Below are 25,871 nucleotides of genomic sequence, written 5' to 3'. Positions count from 1 at the left end.
TGCTTTGTCTCAATATGCTGACTATTGTGGTTGTCTTGATTGATACTCGATATAATCAAACAACATCATGTGGAGATCATACGTTTAGCCGGATTGTTAGTCAGTGTCTTAGTCATGAACACATGTATATGGCTCGCTTTGCCTTTGTTGTAAAAGGAATTTCATCCAGGTTACTCTCTCTCTGTCTCTCTCTGCGGCTTGCACACAATACTGGTAAATTAATCACCAATGATTACCAGGCCAGTTATGATGGAGCTGTAGTCTTGGCCCCAATATTTTAAATTATATTGAATCTAAATGATAGTTATCTACATGATGATAAGCAAATTGGATAGAACGATACAGAATGATAATACGTACCTCAGTTCACTATTCTACAGTCAAACTGAGGTACTTGAGAGCCGATAACAGAACTTTATAGTAAGTATACATCCAAACATCAGTAAATACATTCGTAAGGATTATATACACTTGCGCCCAAAAAGATTGAGCCACGTGAGCTCAAATCAATGACGCTCACGCGTCACCCGCACGATTGAGAATTCGTTTACGATGTAATAGTAAATTATGTAGATACAGTAGTATAGAACATATGTACAAAGTTTTAGATCGAAACTAAGTCTCCTCGTGGAGATACGCGTGAGCAAAATTTTTGGGCTGGCTCATTCTTTTTGATCACTTTATATAAGCTACTTGGTCCTCCCTCATCGAGTGCCATTTACCACCCCTTTTTACGCTCGAATACCTGCCAAAAGTGCGCGAATGGCTTGATACACTAGTCCCAAGACTAAGGCTCAGATAATTGCGCTGAAAAAGCTCAAATACTCAGATCGGGCTATTGTTCAGCTTTTGCAACCTCAGACCAAGGTCTCTCACGCAACTGTCGGTCGTATCTGGGCCAAGTATGGACTTACTGACCGCCCACTCGATCGACACGATCCCATTCCTGGGCGCCCACAAAAATTAACCCCCAGCAACGTCAGATTTGCTGCTTTGGCCCTAGCTTGGAGTAGAGTACCAACAGCAGCAAATATTAGACGGCAGTACTTCCCTGCCGTCGGGTCCTCTACCCTCCGCCGCTACCTCCGAGAGCTGGGTTTACGGCCGTACAAACGCCGCCAAGTACCCCTGCTCACTTATCGGCATAGAAAAGCCCGTCGCGCGTGGGCCCACAGTTGATTATTCTGGCCACAATCACGCTGGGACAACATCGTCTTCTTGGACAAAGTCCGAATCAAGTTATTTGGGGCCAACAGCGGCCAATATTACTGGAGGCGGCCTAGTGAGTCCCTGTATAATCCCCGATACACCAAAAAGACGATATCTCATGGTGGCGGGGGTATCTTCATTTGGGGGTGCATTACCCAAGAGGGAGTCGGGCGATTGTACCTTATACGATGCAAGCTGAACGCCCCGGGATACATTGAAATCCTTGGGGACGCCTTCTTTGGAACCCTCGCCGACTATAAAATCACCCCGTTCAACATTACATTCCAGCACGACCAAGATCCAAAGCATACAGCCAGGCTGACACAACGTTGGCTTGCCAGTTGGGGCGTAAGCGTCCTCCCATGGCCGTCAAAAAGCCCGGATTTGAATATAATTGAGAACGTCTGGTGGCATCTGAAGGAGCGCGTGCGTACTCACCAACCTCCCGCTTTGAATAAGGAAGAATTATGGAAAATAGTGAGGGACGAATGGAAACAAATTTCCCCGAAATATATCGGCAATTTGTATGATTCATTACCGCGTTGAGTACAAGCTGTGTATTTAGCTAAAGGTGGAAACACCAAATACTAAAATTTGTATCCAAATTATTCAGTTTTGCATGTCATTTTGGGTGCATGCATGCAGTTGCAGGTGCAATTTGAAAATGCTCAAAAAGAATGAGCCAGCCCAAAAATTTTGCTCACGCGTATCTCCACGAGGAGACTTAGTTTCGATCTAAAACTTTGTACATATGTTCTATACTACTGTATCTACATAATTTACTATTACATCGTAAACGAATTCTCAATCGTGCGGGTGACGCGTGAGCGTCATTGATTTGAGCTCACGTGGCTCAATCTTTTTGGGCGCAAGTGTACTATTGACCGTGAGGCTGATTCTTCAACACGATACCCCCGTGATTATCCCCCCGATAGGGTTCGATTTTCCTGGAGTAGTGTGAAAATCATCACAAACGAAATTGATCCGGCTTAAGCTTGGATGCTTACCTGGGGATCAGTTGGAGCCGGAAGGCTTGGGGTTGAATCATTTAAGAGTAAAGCAAGCGGATGTGGTTCTGAAAAAAAAAAACCCCTGGGACGCAGTGGGTGGAATAGAATAAAGACCATCGAGGGCTGGGAACTCGGCACTGGCCTTAGCATCGACATCATTATTAGAGCTTGAAGCATAATCATAACAGCGGGGCTCGGGAAATAGACCGGGAGAGGCACCCGCGTGAAATATACGTTGGCCAATCCAGACGCCGCGAGGGCAAGTCCTAGTGGGTTGGCAGCTGCTTACACGAAACCCATGGGCGCATACAATGGGCGCGAGCACAGGCCGATGTGATGCTTGCATGAGCCGTAAACCCAAATCGAGGTTCATGGTGTGTAAATCAGTTGATCGCAGTCTGCATCGGTACGCGGGGTGAAGTTGGATGACACCGTTGATCATTGCCAACACAGTGCTGAATCGTTGAGTTTGCCGCTGGGGCCTGTTTATAGTTACGGGCAGATTTGCGACCCCTCAATTTGCAGGGATTACGCTATCATAATAACTCTTTCCAGGAAGCGTCTACAATGGCAGAGTAAACCACCCTTCACGTGACCGCATATAGCCATTGTATGCCCTGCAAAAATCCGAGCAAGAACCTACACTCACACGCCCTACTCCGAAGTTTTTTTTCCGATTGAATATACGACTTCTTTTGAAGTCTATATCTCCGGTCGCGTGCCCACGCCCAGCAGCGTTATAGTATCGAAATACACGTTGCTGCGCACATACTCGGGAGCTAACCCTCGCCTCGAAATGAAGTTCTATTCCAGCTTGGCACTTCCTACGGAGAGATTGTGACACTGGTTGTGGCAGACATTCTTGCAAGATTCACGATTGATCTACTACTAGGTGCCTGTGGTTACATTCATCAGGTAGGGCATGTACATAGGGGAAGCAGCAGATTATATATCATATTGTGTGAGAGAGCATCTACTTCATGTAACTATTAAATTTCCAGACTCATTATTATTAGTTGTTGAAGTACATTGCTATCAGAAAATTCCTTCATCGATAGCCGGGATCCGCCAGGCATCACTTCTATGAGAGGCCACAAACTTCTTCAACGTGTCCATCCATCGATATCTGGAGTTCTCGTACCCTAGAAAATGGGAGAGAAAGCTTCGTTTTACAGGGTGTTATTACTTATGAGTTACTTTGATAAGGAGAACTTTATTCCCGAAGATACGAACTACATCCATAACGAGTCCACAATCAAAGCACCATACAGGTAAACCAATAAGTGGGGTGAAACCAAAAAAGAAATAACAAAGTGGCTGGCTAAAAAAACACATTCAAATCACGTATCTTTGTCGTAACAAATTTAGTAGGTTTGATCGACAACGGCAACGGCACCAGAATCTTTGACGGCAACCTTGTTCTTGCGAGTGGAGGCAGCCACGGGGTAGCTTGTGTTGAAGATTTCCTCCAGCTCTTCAAGAGTTCGGCCGACAGTCTCGACGCAAAGGAAGTACCAGAGCGTGGCTTCAATCAGATCCCATCCGACGAAAATGAAGATGTAGTTGTGTTTCTGGGAATGATACATGAGTATGGGAGCCTTGGTTTATTTTTAAAATAATACTCACGATGTTCTCAAGAGCGATGGGGCCGGCGTACAAGTTGATGAAAGAAATAGCACCAACGACGAACGCATACATAGCCATACCCTTGGCACGTGCATTGGTGTGGAGACACTCGACTGGGTAGAGCGCCTGGAGTGGGGTGTAGGCGAACGAATAGATAATGTTGAACCAGAAGAAGGCAGCAACAGCGCCTCTTCCGACGTTCAAGTTCTTCTGGTCCTCAGGGGTCTGTGCCCACTTGGCAGAGAGGCCACCGTTGATGGCAAGCATCACTGAACAAACAACTGTTCCAATAACGAGGACCTTGCGACGAGGCATCTTGTCAGCTAGTGCCACGCCACATCCTGCTCCAAAAGCAGAGCAGAACGAGTTTGCCAAGTTGAGCACGAACTGCATATAGTTGTCGTAACCAACGGCACCATAGATTTCGGTGTTGAAATATCCGAGGCCGTTACCGGAGAATTGACCGAAGACACCCATGAGCAAAACCATGAGAGAACGCCAACGTGCAGAACGAGTCTTGAAGAGGGCAGAATAGTCCCACCAGCGCTTGTCAGCACCATCAACCTCGATGCCTTCCTTAAATTCATGCCATTCAAGTTCGACTAGTGGGCTGTTGGCATCCCCTCCACCGTGGTAACGGACGAGGAAGGCGCGTGCCTCTTCATCACGTTCGTTGGCCATGAGCCAACGGGGAGATTCTGGAAGGAACCAAACAGCAAGGATAACGACTACGGAGGGGACGGCCTGGAAAATCAGAGGCAAGCGCCAAGAGAGGTCGGACTTAATCTTGCTTGTGCCGAGAGTGATACCAGCAGCGGGAATAGATCCTCCGAACCTGCCCGTATAAATTAGTTTCTCACATATCAGAAGCAAAGCACTCAATCATACCATCCGCAGTTGTAAAAGCCAGTCATACGACCACGCCATTGAGGAGGGCAAATCTCAATACAATAAGAGGGGGCGGCAGTCGTTAAGATGGCAACGCCGAAACCGAGAACGAAGCGGCCAGCAATAAATTGGCCCTTCACGTTGGAAGAGGCGATGATAGCAGTACCAACGCAAATAATAAGCGCACCGGTAAACATACCACCACGACGCCCAAAGCGATCGGTGATGGGACCCGCGAACCATGGAGCAACCAAACCACCAACTGTGTAGATAGCAAAGATGATACCGGTAGTGGAACCAAGGGTTCCCGAGCTAAACTTATGTTGGTAGTACTCCATGGCGTTAATCGCAGTCATACTGCAGGAGCGGTCAGAGCTGAAACGCGGTTTGAGCGATTAACATTACTTACAGTGAACCATCGTAACCGTTGGCGCAAGAACATAGGAAAGATACGAAACAGCACCAGTAAAGGAAGAGAGAGTCGCGAGACCAAGGATCGAGTCGGGACTGTGTTGTCGCAGCCACGTAGGCTGCGTTTCGAACTTCAACGACTTTCTTTACGCCTGAAATGACGGTGAGCTGAGTATGGAGAGTGTATGTGGTGGTCCTACCTTTCACATCATCAACATTGTTAACATGTTCAAGTTGAGTGGCTCCGCCAGCTGGAGGGGCCTTCTCGTCGATAACCTTCTCAGGATCTGAGTGGCTTGAATGCGACATAGCCTACGGCTATCTGAAGACTTCTTTGTCAAACAACATATCAACAATTGCTGGAGACTTTGACACCTACCTGGGGAAGAGTGTGGGGGCTAAGCTGGGGAGGCAGGAAAGCAGAGGCCGCGAAGAATCGAAGCATCTCAAGCCTTGCATATTTATAGGAAGTTAGCACATAAGCCGAAGACTGTTGGGTTGGCCCACCGGGGGAATGTCGGGACAAGTCGCGACCTTAAGAGGACCTCGTGTAGGCAAGAGCGTACCTCGACCAGGGGGCAACGGGAGAAACTATAATCACCACCTCATTACAACCGTTTACGGGAGGTATACCACCAATGATGCGTTAGCTAAGCCCTCATCATCACCCGTTCCCTGCTGAATTCGGCTCGGACGGTTGCGGCCTGCGTGACCCAGGTTTCTCCGAGGGCACACCACCCGAGAATTCGCCGCTCGCCCAGATTGACGCCTCTTTTACAAATAACAGCACCCGTGCCCAGCGCTCTTTTCATTTGGTACCTGGGTGAGCTCGATGAAGGCAGCCAATCTGGCTCTTGAAGCAAGGTAGGATGACGTAACCAAGAGCGAGGCGCTCGGATAATTATCGGCGTCGATGGAAACCATCCCGATTGGTTCTCGAAGCTTGTTCGCAAGAACAATCATAGCAGAGGACCGGCGGCTCTCGTGATTGGGAGATTGAGAAATTGATGATGGCTCATATATCACGATACTTGCATCCCAAATTGAGTCCAACCAGCACAATATTTCTCCGTCAAGCTCCCCCTGGTATCTGGAACTGGTTGGCCACTTGAGGACATCGCCTGCCCTTGTCGACACCTTGCCCTGGCTACTCCAACTCTCTTTTGAACGAGAAGTGCGTGTCATCATCAATATTCGTACAGGGCTGTTCAATAACCACTTGATTCCTGACCTACATAGTGCCTACCTCATTACCGATCCATGAGGGCTGGTCTTTCACCCAAGTGGATGAGCGTGGCGATGTGTCAGTAATAGCCAAAGGCGAATGGATCCCAGCATCTACCTTCCCTACTTCTGTCCACGTTGAACTCATAAAGCTCGGAAAGATTCCCGATCCATATATTGGCCTAAACGAATGGGACGTGCAGTGTAAGTTCTCGGTATCAAGATCCACTCTTTCACGACCTCGCCATATCATTGCAAGTGAGATATTCGGGAATATATGCGAGCTAGGCATAATGGAGCAATGTTTCCCTACATACAAATTCAGCGCATGTATCTCGGCACTGCATCGCGTTAATTACCGGCTACTACATGCAGATTCAGGGCAGTGAGGACTGATATCACTTTTCAGGGGTTGGCGAGGCAGATTGGGCGTTCAGTACCTCATTCCAGCTACAATCAAAAGATTTGTCGGATCCAAACGCCGATCTCGTTTTTGACGGGTTGGATACATATTGTACGGTTCAATTAGTGAGTCGACATTGTTGAAGACGGTATAATCGATATTGAGCCATAGTGCTAGAATGGCAAGGTTGTATTAAAGGCCAACAATATGTTCCTATCGTATCGGGTGCCCGTCAAGGAATATTTGGTAGAAGGCTCCAACGAACTACTCCTTACATTTCCGTCAACATTTGTTAAAGGTAGGCTTGAGAGTCCTTCGTTTAATACTACGATATCTTATGCATGGATCAACAGGCCGTGAGCTTCAAGAAAAGCACGGAAAATTTGGGCTCTGGAATGGGGACTCATCTCGTTTACATGTTCGTACAGCGCAATACACATACGGTTGGGTAAGTAAACCTATATTGTAATTGACTTTTGGCAGACTCCTGATTTTCCAAAAAGGACTGGGGCCCAGTACTTCGAACCATCGGCCCGTGGCGGCCCATTAAATTAGAAACCTACGCAGTTCGTTTATCAGATGTCCGGGTTCGCCAGGATGTCAAGGAGGATCTTTCGGCGAAGTTATCTGTTGACCTTGAAGTCTCGGATAAGTCGAGTAAGGTGTTATTGAGATCTTTTTAAAGGATAAACTAACCTGAGGTACCTCTCAGAAGGCGATCTCTCGGCCATGGTCGTTCTTAAATCGTCAGCTGGAGCCGTGATCAAGAAGGCTGCAGATCTCACTGTCAAAGGAGGCCAAAGCGTAGCAGAGTTTGAACTCGCCAAAGGAGAGGTCGACCTTTGGTATCCAGTAGGTTATGGAAAACAAGCGTTGTACACGGTTGAAGTAGAAGTAACCGATAAAGTACGCTAAATAGCTTAACTGGTTCAAGGGATGATAAATGATCAAATCTTGATTCTAGTCCGGGTCACGAGTTGCAACGCACTCGCAACGTATCGGCATACGGCGTGCGAGGGTTGTAGAGGATCCCCTCGAAGGACAAGATGGCCGAACATTCCTGTTTGAGATCAACAACGTCCGGATATTCTGTGGAGGTAACAATTATGATGTACTTCCTATATTCACCATTACAAACAGGCTCGAATTGGATTCCGGCGGATAATTTCCTCACAACTATTACACCCGAGAGATACCGGGCATGGCTTCAACTTCTCGTGGACGGTAACCAGAATATGGTCCGAATTTGGGCAGGCGGAATCTACGAGGACGATTCATTCTATGATACATGTGATGAACTTGGCATCTTGGTCTGGCAAGACTTTATGTTCGGGTGCGGGCAGGTATGCGACCTTGTTCAAGATTATCTGGACATGCTCGTTCATATTTGAGTCTAGTACCCTGCGTACGACTCTCTGATCGAATCTGTTAAACTGGAGGCCGAATCAAATGTGAAGCGCATGCGTCATCACCCGTCCTTGGTCATCTGGGGTAAGTCCTAAACTCAAGCACGTAATCAACTTAAGCTCACCATGTATGCGTAGCTGGAAATAACGAAGACTATCAAGTTGCCGAATCGCTGAAGCTGGAACTTGACTATGATGCCGATCCTACCCAAGTAGACTTCCGGAAGACGAACTTCCCAGCAAGGTACATTTATGAGGTTGTGCTCCCAGAGGTCGTAAACCGGCTGTCCGATACGCACTACCACCGTGCAAGTCCTTACAGTGGATACGGGAAACCAACAACCGATCGTACCTATGGGGACATCCACCAATGTAAAAGCTTTCGTATTATTCTCAGTTGGTACGAATGCTGAATCTTTTTCATAGGGAACGTATGGCATGTAAGTGAATCGTAAAAAGTATCAGACTGGAGGTTCAGATCAACGCATACAGGGATCCCAAGAGCCATGGCACAATTGGGATATTCTCTCTGGAAGATTTGTTTCTGAGTTCGGAATGTAAGTGATATAAAGTAGGCTTCACTATTATCTGCTAACCTTTGAGCCGTATAGGGAGGGCTTCCCGAACATTCGCACTGTTGATTACTGGCTAGGTGGGGACAAGGATGAGCGCCATCCCCAATCCCGGATCATGAACAACCATAACAAGGCCGACGGGTTTGAGCGCCGTTTGGAACTTTACTTAGTGGAGAACTTCAAACACGCTTTTGACATTGAGAGGTGAGAAACTAAATGATCATATCTGCGATGCAAACCTAAAAAACGGGCTCATAGCTATGTGTACTACACCCAAATTATGCAAGCTGAAACCCTTGCATCGGCCTACCGCCTCTGGAGAAGGGAATGGAGAGGCAGAGGCAAAGAATACACTGCAGGAGCACTTGTCTGGCAGGTAGATATTTTCAAACAGACTCGTGAATACATGACTAAGTTCCACGTCCGGGCGCATTAGATTAACGACTGCTGGCCTGTCACCTCTTGGGCCATTGTTGACTACTTTTTGCGACCCAAGCCTGCATACTTTACTATTGCGCGAGAACTACGCCCATATACCGTAGGGATGACCCGCAAGACGATCAAAACTCCACTTGGTCCTAGGTCTGCACTTTACTCTTCTATCGAGACACGGCTAGAGATGTGGGGAACCAACTCGACACTTGAGGCCAAGAACGCTATACTCGAGATCCGTAGTTTCGACCTCGAGGACGGCGGAAAATTGATCGATACCCAGAGGCTGGACGTCACCCTGGCTCCCAATTCGAGCACTGAGCTCTGGAAAGCTAGATTGCCAGGGGAGGGTAAACGCACCCGTGACAGCGATCCACATAAAATAATCATTGTCCAGGCGCGGCTCTTTGACGCAGATAGCAAAGTGCTTGCTCGTTACTCCAATTGGTAGGGCCTCTAATCTGTACAACCTGAAATATATTGACCGCTATTCAATAGGCCGGAACCATTCAAGTTCATTCATTTCCCGTCTCCAGAGGAAGTGGGATTGAGAATATCGACGACCAATGGCGAGAACCCCAACGAAACCCTGGTCACTTTATCGACGTCCATTCCCATCAAGGGGATCATCCTGGACACGGAAGGGGAAGATGCCAAATGGAGCGACCAGGCAATTGATCTGGTACCAGGAGATGACCAAACAGTGGTTGTCGAAGGGCTGAAGGGACGTGACGTCAAGGCGAGATATCTGGGCGATGGGAGCGCGTGAGAAGTCATCAAAGCGGCCACATCCACATAGTGAACCCCATGATCACATTGCCCGATATTGTACTGAAATATGGCAGCGATGCTGACTGAATTAACCGAATAAACATGAGTCTGAAAACAAATGGTTGAAATAACGGGAACATCAATAAACACAGCAAATGAAGATAAACGAGAGCTGCGTACATAAATCAACTACAAATATGATTCGTTTAGAGAAGTATTGGTAAATGGCTGTCGGGTTTCTCGAGCTACACTTCACAGTACGTCACGATGACTGAATCAGATTTAACATGTAACAACTCGGATACGCAACTCGACAGAAAAAGTGAAAAACAGATACAATGTACAGCGCTTGAGAACGGCGGCAAATTTCTAAGATCCTGAATCCAAAGCAATCCAAAATAGAGGAGTCTTAGTCCCGGTTCACATAACAACGCACTTGGAAGGATTCTCGGGTGGAGGGTTAGTTGATTCTTCAATTTGGGCCAAACATGTATCGAATGCCTTGCCTGAGCCACATCAATTGGTATTAGCGTTGGAGTAGCAAGATTCATACGTACCAACATTGGTATTAGTTCGTGCACTGGTTTCAAGGAATGCACACCCCAGTGATGTAGCAAGCTTTTCGCCCTCAGATGTGGGCACTTGCCTATTAGCAGGTCAGGAAGGATGTAAGCTACCAAGAAGCTGTGCCTCACCGGGCGTTTACAAGGTCACTCTTCTGCCCTACAACAACGCAAGGAATTCTTTGGGTTCCAGAATAAGTCAAGATCTTTTCGTGAATGATCTACCTGGACTGTTAGGATCAACTTAAATTCATAAGCTTCAAAATAACTTTACTTGAATCATGTCAAAGCTAACCCGAGATGCGACACTGTAGACCAGAATGTAACCATGGATACCAATGGCATGTTTGTTGTTTAATATCGAGTATTCATCCTATAATATCATTAGTACTGAACCAATAAGACCCCTGACGTTGCTAACCTGGCCGGCAGTGTCAATGATGTCACAATCGTATTCGATATTCCTGAACTTGATAGATTTCGTAAACGTGTTTTCAATGGTGGGATAGTATGATTCCACAAAGTGTCCCTCCACGAATTGAACGACCAAGGATGATTTTCCTGCAGGTGGTATTCAGCATCATACAGTGGCAAGCACCGTCCTCGCTTACCCACTGAGCGAGAACCAAGCACAGCAATCTTGCGCTTCTTCAAAGGATCGTTGACCATGATGACTTTGTGCTTCGTTGACGTCAAGAAAGTGGGTAGGTTTGAGTGGGAGGCAGGTGAGGGTGTGGCCGAGGGCAACGGTGTACAGAAAGTCAGAGGTGCAGCCTTTGAAGGAAACAATGCCTTAGTACGGGTGATCGCTTATCAGACTATTTCACACGAATTCAAGTTTCAGCACTGCAACTCACCGGTCCACCGACCTGAACAATTGCAATGGCGGAAGAGACCAAGTTTAAGTCGCCCAATGACTAAATAAACACTACGCCTTTTTTCGGCATATGACAAGGTCACACGCTTCAATTTAGGTTTGTGTACTGCAAAATAAGGTCACCTGCGTAACGTGATCACCGCTTTCCCTTGCTCTACCATTCATACTGCTCACCAGTTGCCAACTTGATCCATATAGATCTAAGGGATCATCGATGAGCCCTTGAACATCCATCTACCTGCAGAATTTTTTGAGAAATTTTCAAGCCGTACCACCTGGTCCCACGACCTTCTGATCTGGACGAAACGACTTGACACAAGCTCAAGATACGTTCAACCGGGTTAGACCCCTCTTGTTAAAGGGACAGCCATTGTTGTCAACCAATAAGTCGGTAGGCTCTTGGGGGGGCCGGATCCTACACAAGATCTGGAGTTCGTCAACTGCAATCGTGAACCGTGGTTTTAATACTTCGGCTCGTCCGCTCGTGAGTCTTGGGAACGCGGGTCTAGAACAACTCCAAGCTATTACTATATTTGCCATCCTAGGTAACCTCTGTGTATGCACTGATGCAGACACCAGTGACTGTTTTATCCCTTGGTCTAATATTGCCATTTCAGAATCCAAGAAGCCCATCTATCTAAAGTCTAATTCAGATCCTATGTTCACTCTCACACTCTTGGCCAAAGAGAGCAATTTTCAGGCAAAACTCCTCACCACTCAACTATAGCTTTTTTCAGAGAATTATTCTTGAATAAGTTAGGTCAGGTGGACCTTCCTTCGGCCGAACCATGACCCTACGGAGGCGGCGTCGCTCCCGAGACGCGAATTTGAACATGCCTAACGATACCATGCAAGCAAACAATAGTGAAATCGTACCACCGATTTAGGATTTAGTGTTGCATGCTTGTGGCAAAACAGTCACGAAAGTGATTCACTGGCTATCGTCTGTTAAGTTATTAAACTAAAAGCAAAGCCAGGTTCCTGACCTGGGTCGTACAATGATCATGATATTCTAGTAGTGAACGAGCTCGAAGTCATTGTGACGAAGGATCCCTTAGTATTAGATACATTTAGTGCCACTAGGCATGCATTAGCGGCGGTGGTTTGGTCAACAGGTTAAAATACGGTCACTATGTACCATATAGTGTTATACACATACACTAGGGGTCTCTCTCATTCATTTCAATGTCACACGTAGAGGCGGATAGTGTGATATATACAGTTTACATCGACCGAGTTCCGACTTGATGCGCATAATGCTAGGGTCTTATAGGACTTTATGGGAATTTCTTATTCGGCCAACGTGAGTTATCTAATACTGGTAAATAAAAAGCAATCCCAAGTTCAAGTTCACTCGAAGGGTCGTTTATCTTGTGGTCGTTTAGGGTAGTTTGGCTATATAGTCCACAGCTGTAATCTGAACCTCAGATAAGTTTGCTTGATTGAATCATCTTCAGTAACATATTAATTGTAAGTAATGCTATTCTAGTGATCAGATTCTCTGCTGACTTATACAATGATCTGTTAATCAACTTCTCTGGAAATATGAATGTACTAATTAATCAAAAACTCTAATTGCCGTGGCCAAATATAACCCGGCCTTCCGTTTGCAATTGAACTGTTCTGGTGTACGGAAGGTGCCTTAAACTTTACTTGTGTCCGGGTCATCTCGTGTGGGTTTGTCGGGATTACTGGAGAACGCGGCCATGTGACTAGTTGTGTGAACCGAGTTAACCCATAAGCACTTCGTCGGCAACAACTCAGGTCCAGAACGATAGGAACTTGAACCGTAAGCGTATTTTGTCGGGTTCCTGAAACGGGCGCGGTAGGGGGGATATCCTGCCCAAATTTCAGAGCCAAATTAACTCACATAGTTATGAACCTTTCTACAGAGATCCGATAGTTATTGGGCGTACTTAATACTGTGTGCCTGTAAAGACACTGGTTGGGCTTGACGATAAGCCCCGCAATTTCTAATAATTTCATTTGATCGAAGGTAGATTTTACTGCATACTTCCTTTGCTGAGAAAATTCCATGTATTCTAGGCAAATAAGTTCATGCGCAAGGTAGACGGCGATTTGTGTGAAGCATCAGAATATCCGAGCGTTCCGACTCCATGCCCGGCGCAATTTATATACTTGGCGTCATCGGTCTGCCGTATAGGATGACCGGGGTGGCCCACGGCCGTCCAGGTTATTGCGAATTAATCGAACACATTATAAGCGAGAACATACCATCTCCGCCGCGGAAAAAGATAGTCCACGAGCAACGTGCTACGTGCGTGCGCAGTTGGGCCTGGCGAAGCTGGAATCAGATGAAATAGCTCCAGATTCGGGTTCGAGTGCAGGCGCTATCGGCTGAACGCCAAGCGAGAATTGCCTATTTGGGGTGCTAGGACCCCGAATCCCACCTTCGATCTTATTTTTAGACACCTAGGTAAGACGTATTTATTCGTGTGCAGTGTCATTGGTCGGATGATAGGGGCCAGTGTCTTCTTATTTGCTCTGCTGCTATAAATCCTGGGTTCAGCCAGTGGTCTACTCCAGTCCATCTCACCACCATGGCCCCTGCGTTCATTCAGAACCTCATTCCTCGTCGTGAGAAGACAGAGCGCGAGGAGTCGTTGTTCCAGACGTTTCGCAGTCTCACATTTGTCCAATGGGCGCTCTTCTTCTCGGGGTAAGTCGAGGCTTTGTGCTAACAATGTCCTGTCTAATTCGTTCTCCAGGTGGCTCGCATGGACTTGCGACGCAATCGACTTTTTCAGCGTGTCGCTGAGCGTTAGTCGACTCCAAGTTGCCTTTAATCGATCCACGAATGATTTGGTATGTCCGTGCATAACGCCCTCCTTAAGTGATCTAACGACTGGGCAGACGACCTCTATTACGCTTACTTTACTCTTCCGTTCGTTGGGAGCGGTCGTCTTTGGTGTTATTTCAGACCGATATGGCCGTAAATGGCCGTTGGTTGGAAACTTGCTTCTCTGCTCTGGTTAGTGTAAGCCAAATAACCCTATGAATCCTAGCCTAAGTGTAAGTTTGACAGCTCTCGAGCTTGGCTCCAGTTTCGTTCAAACATACACGCAATTCCTCGCCTTGCGTTCTTTGTTCGGTGTCGCAATGGGCGGCATCTGGGGTCTCTGTAAGTTCAATTTCCTCGATCACAACAGTGACCCCACAGTTTTAATCAGCCCCGCATTTAGCCGCCTCGACTGCTCTGGAGAATATGCCAGTCGCGGCACGTGGTGTTATCTCTGGTGTATTGCAACAGGGTTATGCTGTCGGTTACTTGATCGCGGCTGTCGTCAATCTTGGGCTCGTTCCCCACAATCCCCACAGCTGGCGTGCCCTTTTCTGGTTTGGATCTGCTGTAAGCTTTGTGGCGGCGGTTATCCGTTCATTGCTCCCCGAGTCTGCTGTCTTTTTGCGTGCCAAGGCCGCTCGCAAGGAGGCTGAAGCTCGTGAGGGCGAAAAGACTGGAGGGCCAAGCAAGACAAAGTGGGTTGATCATCAATGCTAGTGTGAAGCTAAAATCTAACTGATTTGATATTAGGGTTTTCCTTCGTGAAACCGGACACATGCTCAAGTCCCACTGGTTGCTTTGCATCTACGCCGTACTACTCATGGCTGGTTTCAACTTCCTTAGCCATGGGTCTCAGGATTTGTACCCTACTTACCTCCAAGAGTCGAAGCTCTTCACACCCCACCAGGCCACTATTGCCACCATCATTGGGAACTGTGGAGCCATTGCGTATGTATTCATTTTGAACTGTTCATCTGATGACCGCTGACTGATGCAATTTCATCTAGTGGTGGTGTATTTGCCGGCTACGTTTCTCAATACATTGGCCGTCGCCTAACCATTATTATCTTTGTCTTTGTCGTCGGCGCATTCATCCCGCTGTGGATTCTTCCCGATGGATTCAGCAAGCTTGCCGCCGGCGCCTTCTGCCTACAATTTGGTGTTCAAGGTGCATGGGGTGTTGTTCCCATTTTCCTTGCCGAGATGAGCCCGCCGGCTTTCCGTGCCACCTTCCCTGGTGTCGCCTATCAGTTGGGTAACGTGAGTATATGTAAATTTGATCTTAACAACGGTGTTTATGTGGTTCTATTCATAGATGATCTCTTCGGCATCTGCCCAAATCGAGGCTAGTAAGTGTGACTGACATCATGGTGTGATGACAAATACTGATTATGCATGCGTAGCTGGTGGTGAACATTTGCGTACGACTGCTCAAGGAAAGGATGTTCCGGATTACGCCAAGGTCCAAGGTATTTTCTTGGGCTGCGTAGCTGCCTACCTGGTAGTCGTCACGATCTTTGGGCCGAGTGAGTATCCTACGCCTTGACATCTGCTTTTTCTAATGAAATTCATAGACACCACGGTTCTGAATTCGAAAAGCACAAGGCTGCGTTTGAAGAAGGTGGAGGAGATGATCATGCTTATGTCCAGGAGGACGTACTCCCACAGCCGTCCCGTCATGGCATTACTGAGGAGACCCCTCGCCATGGCTCGGGCAGCTTTGACGGTTCTCAAGGTGAAAAGCCCGAGGTCAAGACGATCGAGAGGGTATAAAAAAAGAGTAGATCGATGTGATGACTTGACGCATTGGATTTTATGAGTTTAGGTTCCATGAACGTTGTTGTATTGTAGTTGGTAGATTGGACAATATCGTATTCTTGTCCTCGTTATAACCGAGCAGATGAAGCTTTTTTTTCGCTTCATGTGTCAATGCGGTAATAGCTGTGGCACATCGATAGACAAGAGAACCAAGACAAGAAAGGTTAAACTCTAACGAAATGTAAACGTATGTACGGCGGGGATGTTCCCGCGAGCCAACTTCTCCAGGCACCGGTGCTAATTAACCCACCACAAGTTTCCCGCTTGGCAAACAAGCCCAACGTCCATCGACTTGCCTAATTCTGCTACCACAGCTACGATAAGCTGCCTTTTTTGTGATAATCATTGTCCTTGGGGAGAGGGGAGGTTCGCAACAAGCACAAATCCGGAAAGAGCGCGTATGATGGGGACACCCACTAAAGTGCACAAAACTAGCCGCCCGGGGCCTGCCTTGAGTTTTGGTCCTTGAGATTCGGGTGTACTGTAAACGCGTGGCAGGTGCGATTTGTCCTGTACCGTCGTACGATTTTGGACGTATATATATTTTCCCCCAACGGAAAAAAAACGAACGTGCATAAGGGGAGGCTGAGTATTTTGTCCTGGATCGCGCGCGGGCGCGCGGAAAGTGGTAGTTCCGAACTCGGGGACAAAAAAGGTGACACGCCGGCGCCTAAACTTGACATACCACATGCCGGGTAGATTAAAGAGAGCTCGCCGTAGGTTGATGTTCCCAGGAAATAACAACTGGATAAAGTAATATATATAATATACTTTATCATCCTAACAAAAAAAGAAAAACAGCGAAAAGCAAATAATAGACATAATTGGGCACTACTAGCATCGGCAATCGGGCCGCATAAGGAAATAAACCAGAGAGCCTAAATCCGAGGGGGAGGAAGATTAAACTCTATAGCATACAACCGTACTACAGTATATAATCGCTAGGGAAAGGGAGAACCCGCGGCCTAGAACCCGCGCAGACCGAGCACATGTCTGACGTCTGACGTGAATCGGAGCGAGTCAAGGACAGGCAAGAGGTCGAGAAGCGCTTCGTCCCCTGGGTCTGATATCCAGCCTTCGATTGGGATGCCATTGGCTAGCAAAAAGAGAAGATGAGTAATATGAGATAAGTGGAAGGATAGGAGAGATGGGATAGAGTGACGTAGAGCACCGACAGATATGGATATGGATGAGGGTTGGGCAAAATGGAAGGATGAGGGAGGAGGCACGTACCGTTATTAATGCTATAGCTCGCCGGGGAGTTGTCGATTAGACAGACACGGCTGAGGTCTTGGTCTATGATAGATAGGTCTTTGCTGTAGCCTCCGTTTGGGAGGTGCGTACATGACTGGGAGGACAGGTTGAGTGTGTGCTTGAGGAATTTAGAGACAGAGACTCACTTCACGGAAAAAGCGCCTTGAAAACATTCCCCGTCCGGCATCCAGCCAATCTATAACCGGATCCGCATACTCTGGCATGGACGCGGTAAAAATAACAAGTGTATACCACGACGAAACCTAAATACCCGAAATGAATACCCCAGTCAAGAGCAAAAAAAAAAGCGAATGACCTTGCGCAGAAAGAAATCGACAAATGGACGCTTGTAGACATGATACAGCGTACTCCTGCCGCCTAGGACAACCTCGATCATGTGTCCGCCGCCCTGGCGCTTGCCGCCAAAGAGGCCGGAAAGCCCGAGGAGGCCGCCGCCGCCCATGGAACCGTGGGCGTGCATAGGCCTAGAGGTGGAGTGGATAAGTGTTTCGTCCAAGTCGAGAACGAGGGTCTTGGTCTTGTGGAGCGCTGTCTGTCGGCGCACGGGGGGAGTCGGGGCGCGGGAGGGGAGGGCCGAGGCGGAAGGGGTGAGGAGCGAGGTGGAGAGTGGGTTGGGCAAGAGCGTGCTTGCTGCTCGGGGTCTGCTTGGTAGAATAATCTCATGAGTAGTCGGCAAAGTGGTCGATAGCGGATGATCGTCGTCGTCGAGGGGTCGTTCGGATACAGCAGGGGTAAGGGGTTTGGCATACGTCGATCTGTTCGTCCGTCTGCTGACTGTGCTCAAACCGAATGATATTCGCTGCGGTGAGACAGCAGGCGTGGTGGGGGCAGCCCGGGCAACAAGTGGATCGTCCTCTCCTTCGTCCTCTTCTGGCTGTTCTCCCTCTTCATCATCGTCGTCTGAACCCAGAGCAATCAGTCCAAAGTTGTGTCTCACGCGTTTCCATGCGACAGGGAGCAGGGACCAGAGTGTACCCAGTCCAGTCCATATGCCAAGAATTAAACGAATGAAAATAAATCTGCGGCGCTGGGGCGTGTCGGTGGGTGTGGGCTCGGGAGCAGAGGTGGTGGGTGACAAGGTCAAGGACTGGGACTGGGACTGGGACTGAGAATTGGAACGTCTCGTCGGCGAATCCTGTCGGCTCGGTCGGTCCAATTCACCACTATCATCCTGGGATCTGCTCGGTCTCGGCTGGCCAAAGGGTGAGGAGAGCGGCAGGGACTCGGAAGTAGGCGTAGTAGGCGTGCTCGCAATTGCATCGTATTGCCGTGATATGTATCCGAGTGTGTTCATGCTAGCAGCTTACCAGTCCCCAGCTATCGTTCACCCAATCTCAGCTCTCATAATATCCCTCTATTTACCGCAGAGAGAGATAACACCTACCGCTGCCACTCGGATGCACACGTGCCGTTTGCTCGGTCGTGGTTGTTTCGCTGGGGTCTGGGGAACCTGACTAACTTAGCGCTGGCCATGGGCCCACAATCGTGCCACCTGACTCTCGGCTTCCAAACCTCGCAGATCACACTCTAATAAATCGTAATAAATCATCTCATGACCGACTGCCATTTTGTTGAGGGGTTGTGGTATACATCCTATAGGCCTACTGCTACTAGCGCTGTTGTACTATATGGGCGCAGAGCTACGCTCATTCATAGTTAGGGCGCAATTTGAGTTTATACAAATACCACGCTCATTGCCCAATCCGTCTTCAACGCATGCCCATGCAGTCCCTCTCTAGCCACTTTAGCCTGGTCCGGTTGTTCAAATTGCACCTGCGCCGATTTGGCTTGCCCTGGAGGCGTGAGCACCAAAGACTGGAACCCGGGGTACCTTGCCACACCGTTAGTCCAAATAATCCAAGAACCCCACAAGGGAGCCACTCACTGCTGGAACAGCTTTTGCAATATCTCTTGCGACGTCTCGGCCGGTATATTCGTGCACAACAGTCGAGACGATATCGTCACCGCCGAATCTGTTCAACCCCCAGCAGCAGTAACAACAACCCGCCCTCCCCAAATGAGAAAAGCAAGATTATACAGAGTAGCAAGGGAAAAACACGCACAGGTACTAGGCACCGACGAGTTCTGTTGAGGATTCGGATTAGACGACTGGTCATCGTCCATGTCCATAGCCTCACCGTCTCCCTGCCTGCTTCCTTCTTCAAGCGCGAGCCCAGTCCGAGTGCTTTGGCTTTGGCCTCGGCTAATGGGTCCCAGCCGGGCTCCTCGATCCTGCGAGTTGCGTGGCTCCGCGTCTTGGCGTACTCGATTTTCATTTCCTTGTCGTAAAATAGCTCGCCGTCCCATGCGCGCATTGCGGCCGTAGCGCCTAGAGGTCGCGGATGACGTTATGCAAGGATGGATTAGAGAAGGAACAAACGTTACCTGCGAGATCCTGGAATACTACAAACGCCTGTCCGCGCATCTTGGGATTCTTAATGGCGACGACATCGACAATCCGGCCATAGGGCGTGAAGAGCGCGTACAACTGGGACTTGAGCTCTGTCCCCCACAGCCAATTACACGTAAGTTGATGCTATCTTTTTTTGAAACGATGCAAATCCAACGGCTTGACTGACCATCCTTTTTGACCTGATCGTTCAGGTTCTTTATGTACAGCGTCTTGTTGGGCTGGGACATGTCAGCGATTAGGATGAATGGGGCAAGCGACAGAAGCACGTGATCGACGACTTGAAAACCACGGAAAAAGCACAGTGCCCAGGGGCATAAGACTTTTGCTCTTTGGTCCCGCATCCACGTTGACTTCTTCTCCCCAACCCAGGCGAGCCCACTGTTTCTCTCTCTGTGTTTGTTTCCCCCCCTGGCCATTGTCGAGCTCGTAACTGTGGAAAATGGACGCGATAGTGCGTGCAGCATCTCGGCTCCGGATTCCAGCACACTTGGAGGCATTCATCGCGCCCTCGTATCCGGTAACGACCCCAGCGGACACAGACTCGTATTTCGATGCGACGTACTACAACAAGGGCCCCAAGGACCTCTTGTTCGTCGGCACATGGGTCCTCTTGCTCGCAATTGTCGAGAAGCCCTTATGCGAGGCTTCTTTATGCCCCTTGCCCGCTGGAGATTCGACTCGCTCGCACGCGCCAAGCAGAACAGACGCGCCACTAAACGCGATCCACCCTCGGCCGGGACAAGCTCGCCAAGCACCATCCCTCGGTCCCGGCCGTCAGACAGCGAAAGGTCTCGCCCTCGAGCAAACCGCCCAAGTCGATCAAGTCCTGGACAGAGACTAAAAAAGCACGAGATGCCAAGCTGCGTGAGCGCAAGGTTGTGCGTTTTGCCGAACAGGGCTGGAGTTTGGCCTACTATGCGGTCTTTTGGGCCTTTGGCATGGTAAATTGTCCAAATCGGGAGTCTTTTTATCTTTTTTGCTGACTTTTTTTTTTTCCTCGCGAATAGGGCATTTATATCAATCTGCCGTGCTTCTTGCTTCAGACTAAACACTTTTGGGTCAACTACCCTGTCCGATTTCTTCCTGGTCCCATCAAGTTTTATTATCTGTGCCAGCTCGCATGCTGGGTACACCAACTGATCGTCCTCAATATCGAGGAGCGCAGGAAAGATCACTTTCAAATGCTCGCCCATCATATCATCACCATCGCACTTATTACAGGCAGCTACATCAGCCATTTCACACGAATCGGGATTGCCGTCTTGGTCATTATGGATTTCTGCGATATCATTTTGCCCGTATGTCCAATTTCAGCCGAAATGAGCTTTTCCCAAGTGTGTGTGTACTCATATTTCCCCATTTCAGCTCGCCAAGATGCTTCTGTACCTCGAGCTCCCGTCGGTCTTGCCAGACACTGTATTCGGTCTGTTTGTCGTCTCTTGGCTCGTCACTCGTCAGGGCGCATTCACCCTTGTTGTCTGGTCCGCATTCACCGAGTCGAACAAGTACGTTGCTATGGACTTTAGACCTATGGATGGTCGGTTTTGGTCCAAGTATACGTACTACGGGTTTTGCACCTTTTTGCTCGCATTGTTGGCCCTTCTCTGGGCCTGGTTCTGGATGATCTGTCGGTTGCGTTTAATGTCCTTCGCGGGAAGCCGGCGGAAGATACGAGGAGCGATGAAGAAGAGTGAGTTTATGCGTTTGTCCTCCTATGGTTGAGCCTAACTAACTTCCATCAACAGCGCTGGATCTTCATCATCCGCGACCCTGGCTCCCAACTCCAACTCCAACACCGACTCGGATTCCGACACCTTGGCAGGTTCTCAATCCCCCACACCCCCAAAAGTATTCAAGAAACAATAGACGTTGTTATAGACATTTGCTTTTTTAAATTTTATGACGTGATTTCCGTTTTCCTCTCAGGGCGCTTTCTGTTTTCTTTTTATGTTTTTTTTTTGTCCCGCTTAATTCTCCCCACCCCCACCCTAGTCTTTCCTTTCCGTTACGAATTATACCAGTCTATTTGGGTCTTGTACAACTTGCAAAAAAAAAAAAAAACAGATATCGAGGATGTAAGTATAACATCGCATCTAAGAGTACATCCCAAACGACTCGCGGGGAGGACTATCCTCCCTCGGTCTCTCGCTTCTACCAAATACAGAACTCAACAACTCGTCCTGCATCCGTCGCAAGTATTCTTGCTCCTCCCGATCGACAGGGTTGGAACGCGCACGGGTCCCAGTTCCGCCCTCGTTGAAAGGGTTATGCCGCGCCTCGTCGGCGTCATCGTATAGTCCCGACGCTCTCAACTGCAGCACCCGAATCATCTCCCGTGCATCTAGTATGCTCGCGCCCTCTTCGTGCTCTTCCTCTCGTAAAGACGACGGTAGAAACTCGTGTCGGCACGCGGGGCACGTTGAGTGCTGTCAAGGTTACCACGCACATATACACACCGCCCCTCACCGCATCAGACCGGGAGCCGAGGTACCATGAATATGATACATTAAAAACCAACAACGTACCGAAGAGTAAACCCACGTTGCGATACTGGAAAATATATATCACTCTGATCAGTACAGTTACACCCATGGGACACCAACAAGTATGCATAGTACATCACACGGTCGGTCGCTGTGGACGGTATGGAGAGGCAGAGCGAGGGGGACTCACTCTTTCCGACAGAACCGGTGTGCGCATCCGGGGAGCTCGACGACTCCCATGTCTTCTTCCGGTAGACCGGGCGTTTCCATTACGCTCGCCATTTCTTGGGTGGCGATGATCGCGAGAAAGGTTTCTTGGCATATGGCGCATGTATCGTCTATAAACACATGTATTAAGTTAAATAAATTCGAGAGGAATAAAATGGAGATGTACCTCGCGAGACGTCTTTCTCTGGAATGCTGGGTAGACCGCGGATGAACGACTGTCGCTCATCTCGAGAGCTGAAACAGACGCGTAAGCTCCCGAACGTATGCATCTTGCTCCAAGGACAACTGGACGGGCTGAAACGAATCACCTCGAGTCCATACTCAAGAGCTCATTGAAAAACGACGAAGGGGGAAGGAAATTCATTCTATCGACAACAAATATGTATGTGGTGGTCAAGTTGGAGCCACACCAGCTACACACCGCCCATAAAAGGAAATGATTTGCATGGTACAAACAGATGCAAAGTTCATATTGAATTATTGGGGGCATGCAGTATACAAGATGGAGTGAATTAGGCATGGGGGCAGTACAAAACCAGGCGGAAACGCACGTAAAAGCGAAACATCACGTCAAAGCCCATGCCATGTCGCTGACAAGTGTGAAAGCCTCGAAAAGTACTAGGAGATATACAGGAACAAAGTAAAACATATGATCTTGGGTTTAATGGTTTTGACGGCATCGAAAAACAATCAATGGTCGATAGACATTGGTAAGTCTTGCTCAGTCAGAAGGGTTTGGGCACCCAACCTCACATTCACTTCAATTAGTACTAGAAAAATTGAAACAAACACGGGATTGGGTACCCAAACCCTTCCAACTGAGCGAGTCACATCACTGAATATGGGTCGTTGATGGCTTGAGGATGTCGAGAGTCGGGGGGGCCGGGTCCTCAGTGAGTTGCGATGGGGAGCACGTTGAAGCCATGTGAGGAAAAACAAGGGGCCGAGATTGGGTTCTGCAACTAGATTAAAAAATCAAACATTTTTGTTACATAGGACGTATGTAACAAAAATGTTTGATTTTTTAACCTAGTTACATTCATCCTCGCTCTCTAGCTCGACTTCAGCCAGTTCAGCGTGATCTCTCGCAGCCGGTGGGGCTTGTGGGGCGACGACCGGAGCGACTGGCGCGGGTGCCGCGTCGCTGGGGGCGCCAGCGCCAGATACGAGAGGGGCAGAGGGGAGAGATGGTATGGCAACGACAGGGGCTGCTGGAGCGATGGGAACTAGACCAGAAATAGGGGCCGGGGCCGGAGCCAAAGTTGAAGGAGCTGGCATCGAGACGGCCGCAGGAATCACCAGAGGGCCGGGGGCTGGAGCCGGTGCAGGCGCGATTGGGACGTGACTCCCAGCGCCAATCCCTGTGCTCATTGGCATCATGAGCGCAGGGATTGGTGCTGGGGCTAACGTTGGTGGCGCCGGCGAGGCATCAGGCGTGGGCAAGTGGACGTCCTTGCGGGGCCCTCGACGAATGTGCACCTATATAGCGAATGAGTTTTGGACAAAACATATCCATTTTGTAAACTTACCTTTGGTCCAGGACACTCGACACAGATACCATTCTCCATCTTTGCATTCACCTCGGTTTGATGCCTACGGACCGCATCCGGCCGGGAAAAGGTAGTACCACACCCTGCGCAGGTTGGCTTGCTAATCAAGCTCTTGCCGTCCCAGTTCTCCGGGATAACCTATAATTGATCAGCAGATGCCCATAATGACTGTATAGCAGGACTTACCTTGGCATCGGATCGGGCAAGACGACCCTCGACCACAGCACGAACCTCCTCGGCAATGTGCACCGTCCGGATATGGCGACGCATTTCGAACTCGCGAGAAAAAGTGATGGGGCATCGATGGGTAATCACGTACGAATCATCAACGTCCATTGGAGCACCTTCAGCCTGAGGTTCCGCACCACCAGTAGGAGCGGAAGGACTGGGATCGGTGGGGGCCTTGGGGGCGAGCTCAGAGAGCACAGGAATGTCCGGCATGGGCTTTGCACCCTTGTTGCGACGGAGATCCATCGGCCGGCGGGGAGGGCCGAGGGCACGCGGGTAAACATAAGTGCATTGGAGAGGAGTAGGAGAAGGTGCATAGATGGAACGAGGCTTGGGCGAGGCCCCATCGAGAGAGATGATCGTATCGCGACGGGGTTGCTTCGCGGCCGGAGCCTTGGTGGGCGATGTGGATGATTTGGCAACCTTGGCCTTCTTGGATGTCTGGCTGCTTGTAGTCGAGCTAGCAACGCAATCGGTTGTGAACTACTGGCTAGTGTTATGTGAAATATTGACATACCTGGCACGCTTGAGTCCGGTCTTGTTGGCATGGCCCTCCTCATCGGTTTCCGGGTCGGGTGAGCTGCCGCTGGAGCTGCCGTTGTCGCGACAGAGGGGCGGGCAGACCTCTTCGACAGGAGATGTCTGAACTGAGATGCTCACAAACTTGCGCTTGGAACTGATCGGTTGATCGTGGCTAGGGTTAGTAGGAGGTGGCTAAAGGCCTGTTAGGAGCGAGTGCGAAGGGACGACGACAGTCCTAATGTATTCTGCCACTCACGTCGTTGCTCTGTAGCCTAGCGGCTGTTGGGACAACACGTGAGTCGCAGGATCCATTACGACCGTCTTCGTTCCTTCGCACCCGTTGGGCACTTACCCCCCAGAGGGGATAATTGGACCACTACTTACACAGGTGGACGTATGGGTGCTCCATAGCGTTCGTCCCAGTCTCCAGTCTCCTTCTGGCGGTACCTGTACACCGTGGCTAGGTCAGTAGCTGCTCCCCCAGTCCCAGAAAAAAAATTCTCACATGGATGTTGAGGATTCATCGGAGGTATCCATAGTATTCGGTGACAGCGAACCCACAGGAAGAGTGACTAGCGATGATACCAATTGACCCCTCAGTTGGCAGCGCCCACTTTGGAGCCACGGCGACTTACTTTGCAGTCTGGAGCGGGTTTGAGGTGGCTAGGGTCAGGAGTATGAGTGGCTAATCAAGGGAGTATATTCTATCATCGTAGCTCACCATCTTCTTAAGCAAAACAGGATTTTCGCAGACGATGTAGTTTGGGAAGAGGGACTTCCGGATTGGAGCAAGGGGGAATTTAAGCCCAGTTGTTGATGTTGATGTGGCAATCACGACCCTCCAAGCCACCTTATCGGATGGGGTGGCGCACGGGCCACATCCATCACGTGTAGACCCCCACTCTTCCGATTGGCTCCCAGATAGCATTTAAGCGCCAACCTCGTGGCGCGCTCATTCAGACTGGGCCAGTGTATTATACAGTACCAGTACCAGTATTATGTTCTCGCGATCTCATAGGCTATCCACACGTGGCGAAGAGGAGGGACTCCTCGGGCGTGCGAGTCATGAACTCACGATTCGTTCGGGGACGTCATTGACTCCCACATCGCCCGCACCGCCTCCTTCGCCTCAGCCCACTGCTCTCTCACACCCATC

At 49.1% G+C, this 25,871-nt stretch overlaps 8 protein-coding genes across 8 annotated transcripts; 3 read left to right on the top strand and 5 right to left on the bottom strand.

Moving 5' to 3' along the window:
• Positions 1-3,583: 3,583 nt before the first annotated feature.
• On the bottom strand, positions 3,584-5,453 carry RhiXN_00452 (Sugar (and other) transporter; the record flags this gene model as incomplete). The annotated part of the gene is made up of 5 exons (XM_043320271.1): positions 3,584-3,790; positions 3,846-4,680; positions 4,734-5,090; positions 5,143-5,296; positions 5,345-5,453. 5 exons carry the CDS (start codon positions 5,451-5,453, stop codon positions 3,584-3,586), a joined length of 1,662 nt encoding a protein of 553 aa, XP_043179283.1.
• Positions 5,454-6,404: 951 nt separating this feature from the next.
• Positions 6,405-9,953, top strand: RhiXN_00451 (beta-mannosidase; the record flags this gene model as incomplete). Its single annotated transcript, XM_043320270.1, has 17 exons — positions 6,405-6,447; positions 6,480-6,572; positions 6,778-6,896; positions 6,949-7,069; positions 7,125-7,219; positions 7,275-7,428; positions 7,484-7,677; positions 7,736-7,862; positions 7,912-8,114; positions 8,169-8,262; positions 8,316-8,549; positions 8,604-8,617; positions 8,670-8,734; positions 8,789-8,956; positions 9,011-9,128; positions 9,189-9,631; positions 9,683-9,953. The coding sequence occupies 17 exons, from the start codon at positions 6,405-6,407 to the stop codon at positions 9,951-9,953; spliced, it is 2,556 nt and encodes an 851-aa protein (XP_043179282.1).
• A 422-nt stretch (positions 9,954-10,375) lies between these two features.
• On the bottom strand, positions 10,376-11,187 carry RhiXN_00450 (GTP-binding protein Rhb1; the record flags this gene model as incomplete). Its single annotated transcript, XM_043320269.1, has 6 exons — positions 10,376-10,461; positions 10,513-10,601; positions 10,651-10,739; positions 10,793-10,891; positions 10,940-11,079; positions 11,130-11,187. The coding sequence occupies 6 exons, from the start codon at positions 11,185-11,187 to the stop codon at positions 10,376-10,378; spliced, it is 561 nt and encodes a 186-aa protein (XP_043179281.1).
• A 2,769-nt stretch (positions 11,188-13,956) lies between these two features.
• Positions 13,957-15,971, top strand: RhiXN_00449 (Sugar (and other) transporter; the record flags this gene model as incomplete). The annotated part of the gene is made up of 10 exons (XM_043320268.1): positions 13,957-14,075; positions 14,125-14,221; positions 14,270-14,387; positions 14,442-14,537; positions 14,587-14,893; positions 14,949-15,146; positions 15,206-15,458; positions 15,514-15,547; positions 15,602-15,728; positions 15,773-15,971. 10 exons carry the CDS (start codon positions 13,957-13,959, stop codon positions 15,969-15,971), a joined length of 1,548 nt encoding a protein of 515 aa, XP_043179280.1.
• A 1,010-nt stretch (positions 15,972-16,981) lies between these two features.
• Positions 16,982-19,931, bottom strand: RhiXN_00448 (NLI interacting factor-like phosphatase; the record flags this gene model as incomplete). The annotated part of the gene is made up of 10 exons (XM_043320267.1): positions 16,982-17,112; positions 17,250-17,364; positions 17,417-17,533; positions 17,587-18,483; positions 18,978-19,122; positions 19,177-19,264; positions 19,355-19,376; positions 19,430-19,620; positions 19,677-19,793; positions 19,871-19,931. The coding sequence occupies 10 exons, from the start codon at positions 19,929-19,931 to the stop codon at positions 16,982-16,984; spliced, it is 1,884 nt and encodes a 627-aa protein (XP_043179279.1).
• A 212-nt stretch (positions 19,932-20,143) lies between these two features.
• On the top strand, positions 20,144-21,570 carry RhiXN_00447 (TLC domain protein; the record flags this gene model as incomplete). The annotated part of the gene is made up of 6 exons (XM_043320266.1): positions 20,144-20,477; positions 20,539-20,645; positions 20,712-21,002; positions 21,070-21,180; positions 21,231-21,394; positions 21,450-21,570. 6 exons carry the CDS (start codon positions 20,144-20,146, stop codon positions 21,568-21,570), a joined length of 1,128 nt encoding a protein of 375 aa, XP_043179278.1.
• A 227-nt stretch (positions 21,571-21,797) lies between these two features.
• Positions 21,798-22,779, bottom strand: RhiXN_00446 (uncharacterized protein; the record flags this gene model as incomplete). Its single annotated transcript, XM_043320265.1, has 5 exons — positions 21,798-22,130; positions 22,230-22,254; positions 22,378-22,525; positions 22,582-22,649; positions 22,724-22,779. The coding sequence occupies 5 exons, from the start codon at positions 22,777-22,779 to the stop codon at positions 21,798-21,800; spliced, it is 630 nt and encodes a 209-aa protein (XP_043179277.1).
• Positions 22,780-23,444: 665 nt separating this feature from the next.
• Positions 23,445-25,252, bottom strand: RhiXN_00445 (C2H2 zinc finger; the record flags this gene model as incomplete). The annotated part of the gene is made up of 7 exons (XM_043320264.1): positions 23,445-23,894; positions 23,945-24,103; positions 24,152-24,653; positions 24,711-24,907; positions 24,972-25,044; positions 25,100-25,162; positions 25,221-25,252. The coding sequence occupies 7 exons, from the start codon at positions 25,250-25,252 to the stop codon at positions 23,445-23,447; spliced, it is 1,476 nt and encodes a 491-aa protein (XP_043179276.1).
• Between the last annotated feature and the right edge of the window lie 619 nt (positions 25,253-25,871).

This window comes from Rhizoctonia solani, chromosome 4, assembly GCF_016906535.1.
Source record: "Rhizoctonia solani chromosome 4, complete sequence".
In the NCBI taxonomy this organism is placed as follows: Eukaryota; Fungi; Basidiomycota; class Agaricomycetes; order Cantharellales; family Ceratobasidiaceae; genus Rhizoctonia; species Rhizoctonia solani.
Note: the sequence above shows the minus strand (reverse complement) of the source record. Positions and strands in the feature narration are given on the sequence as shown.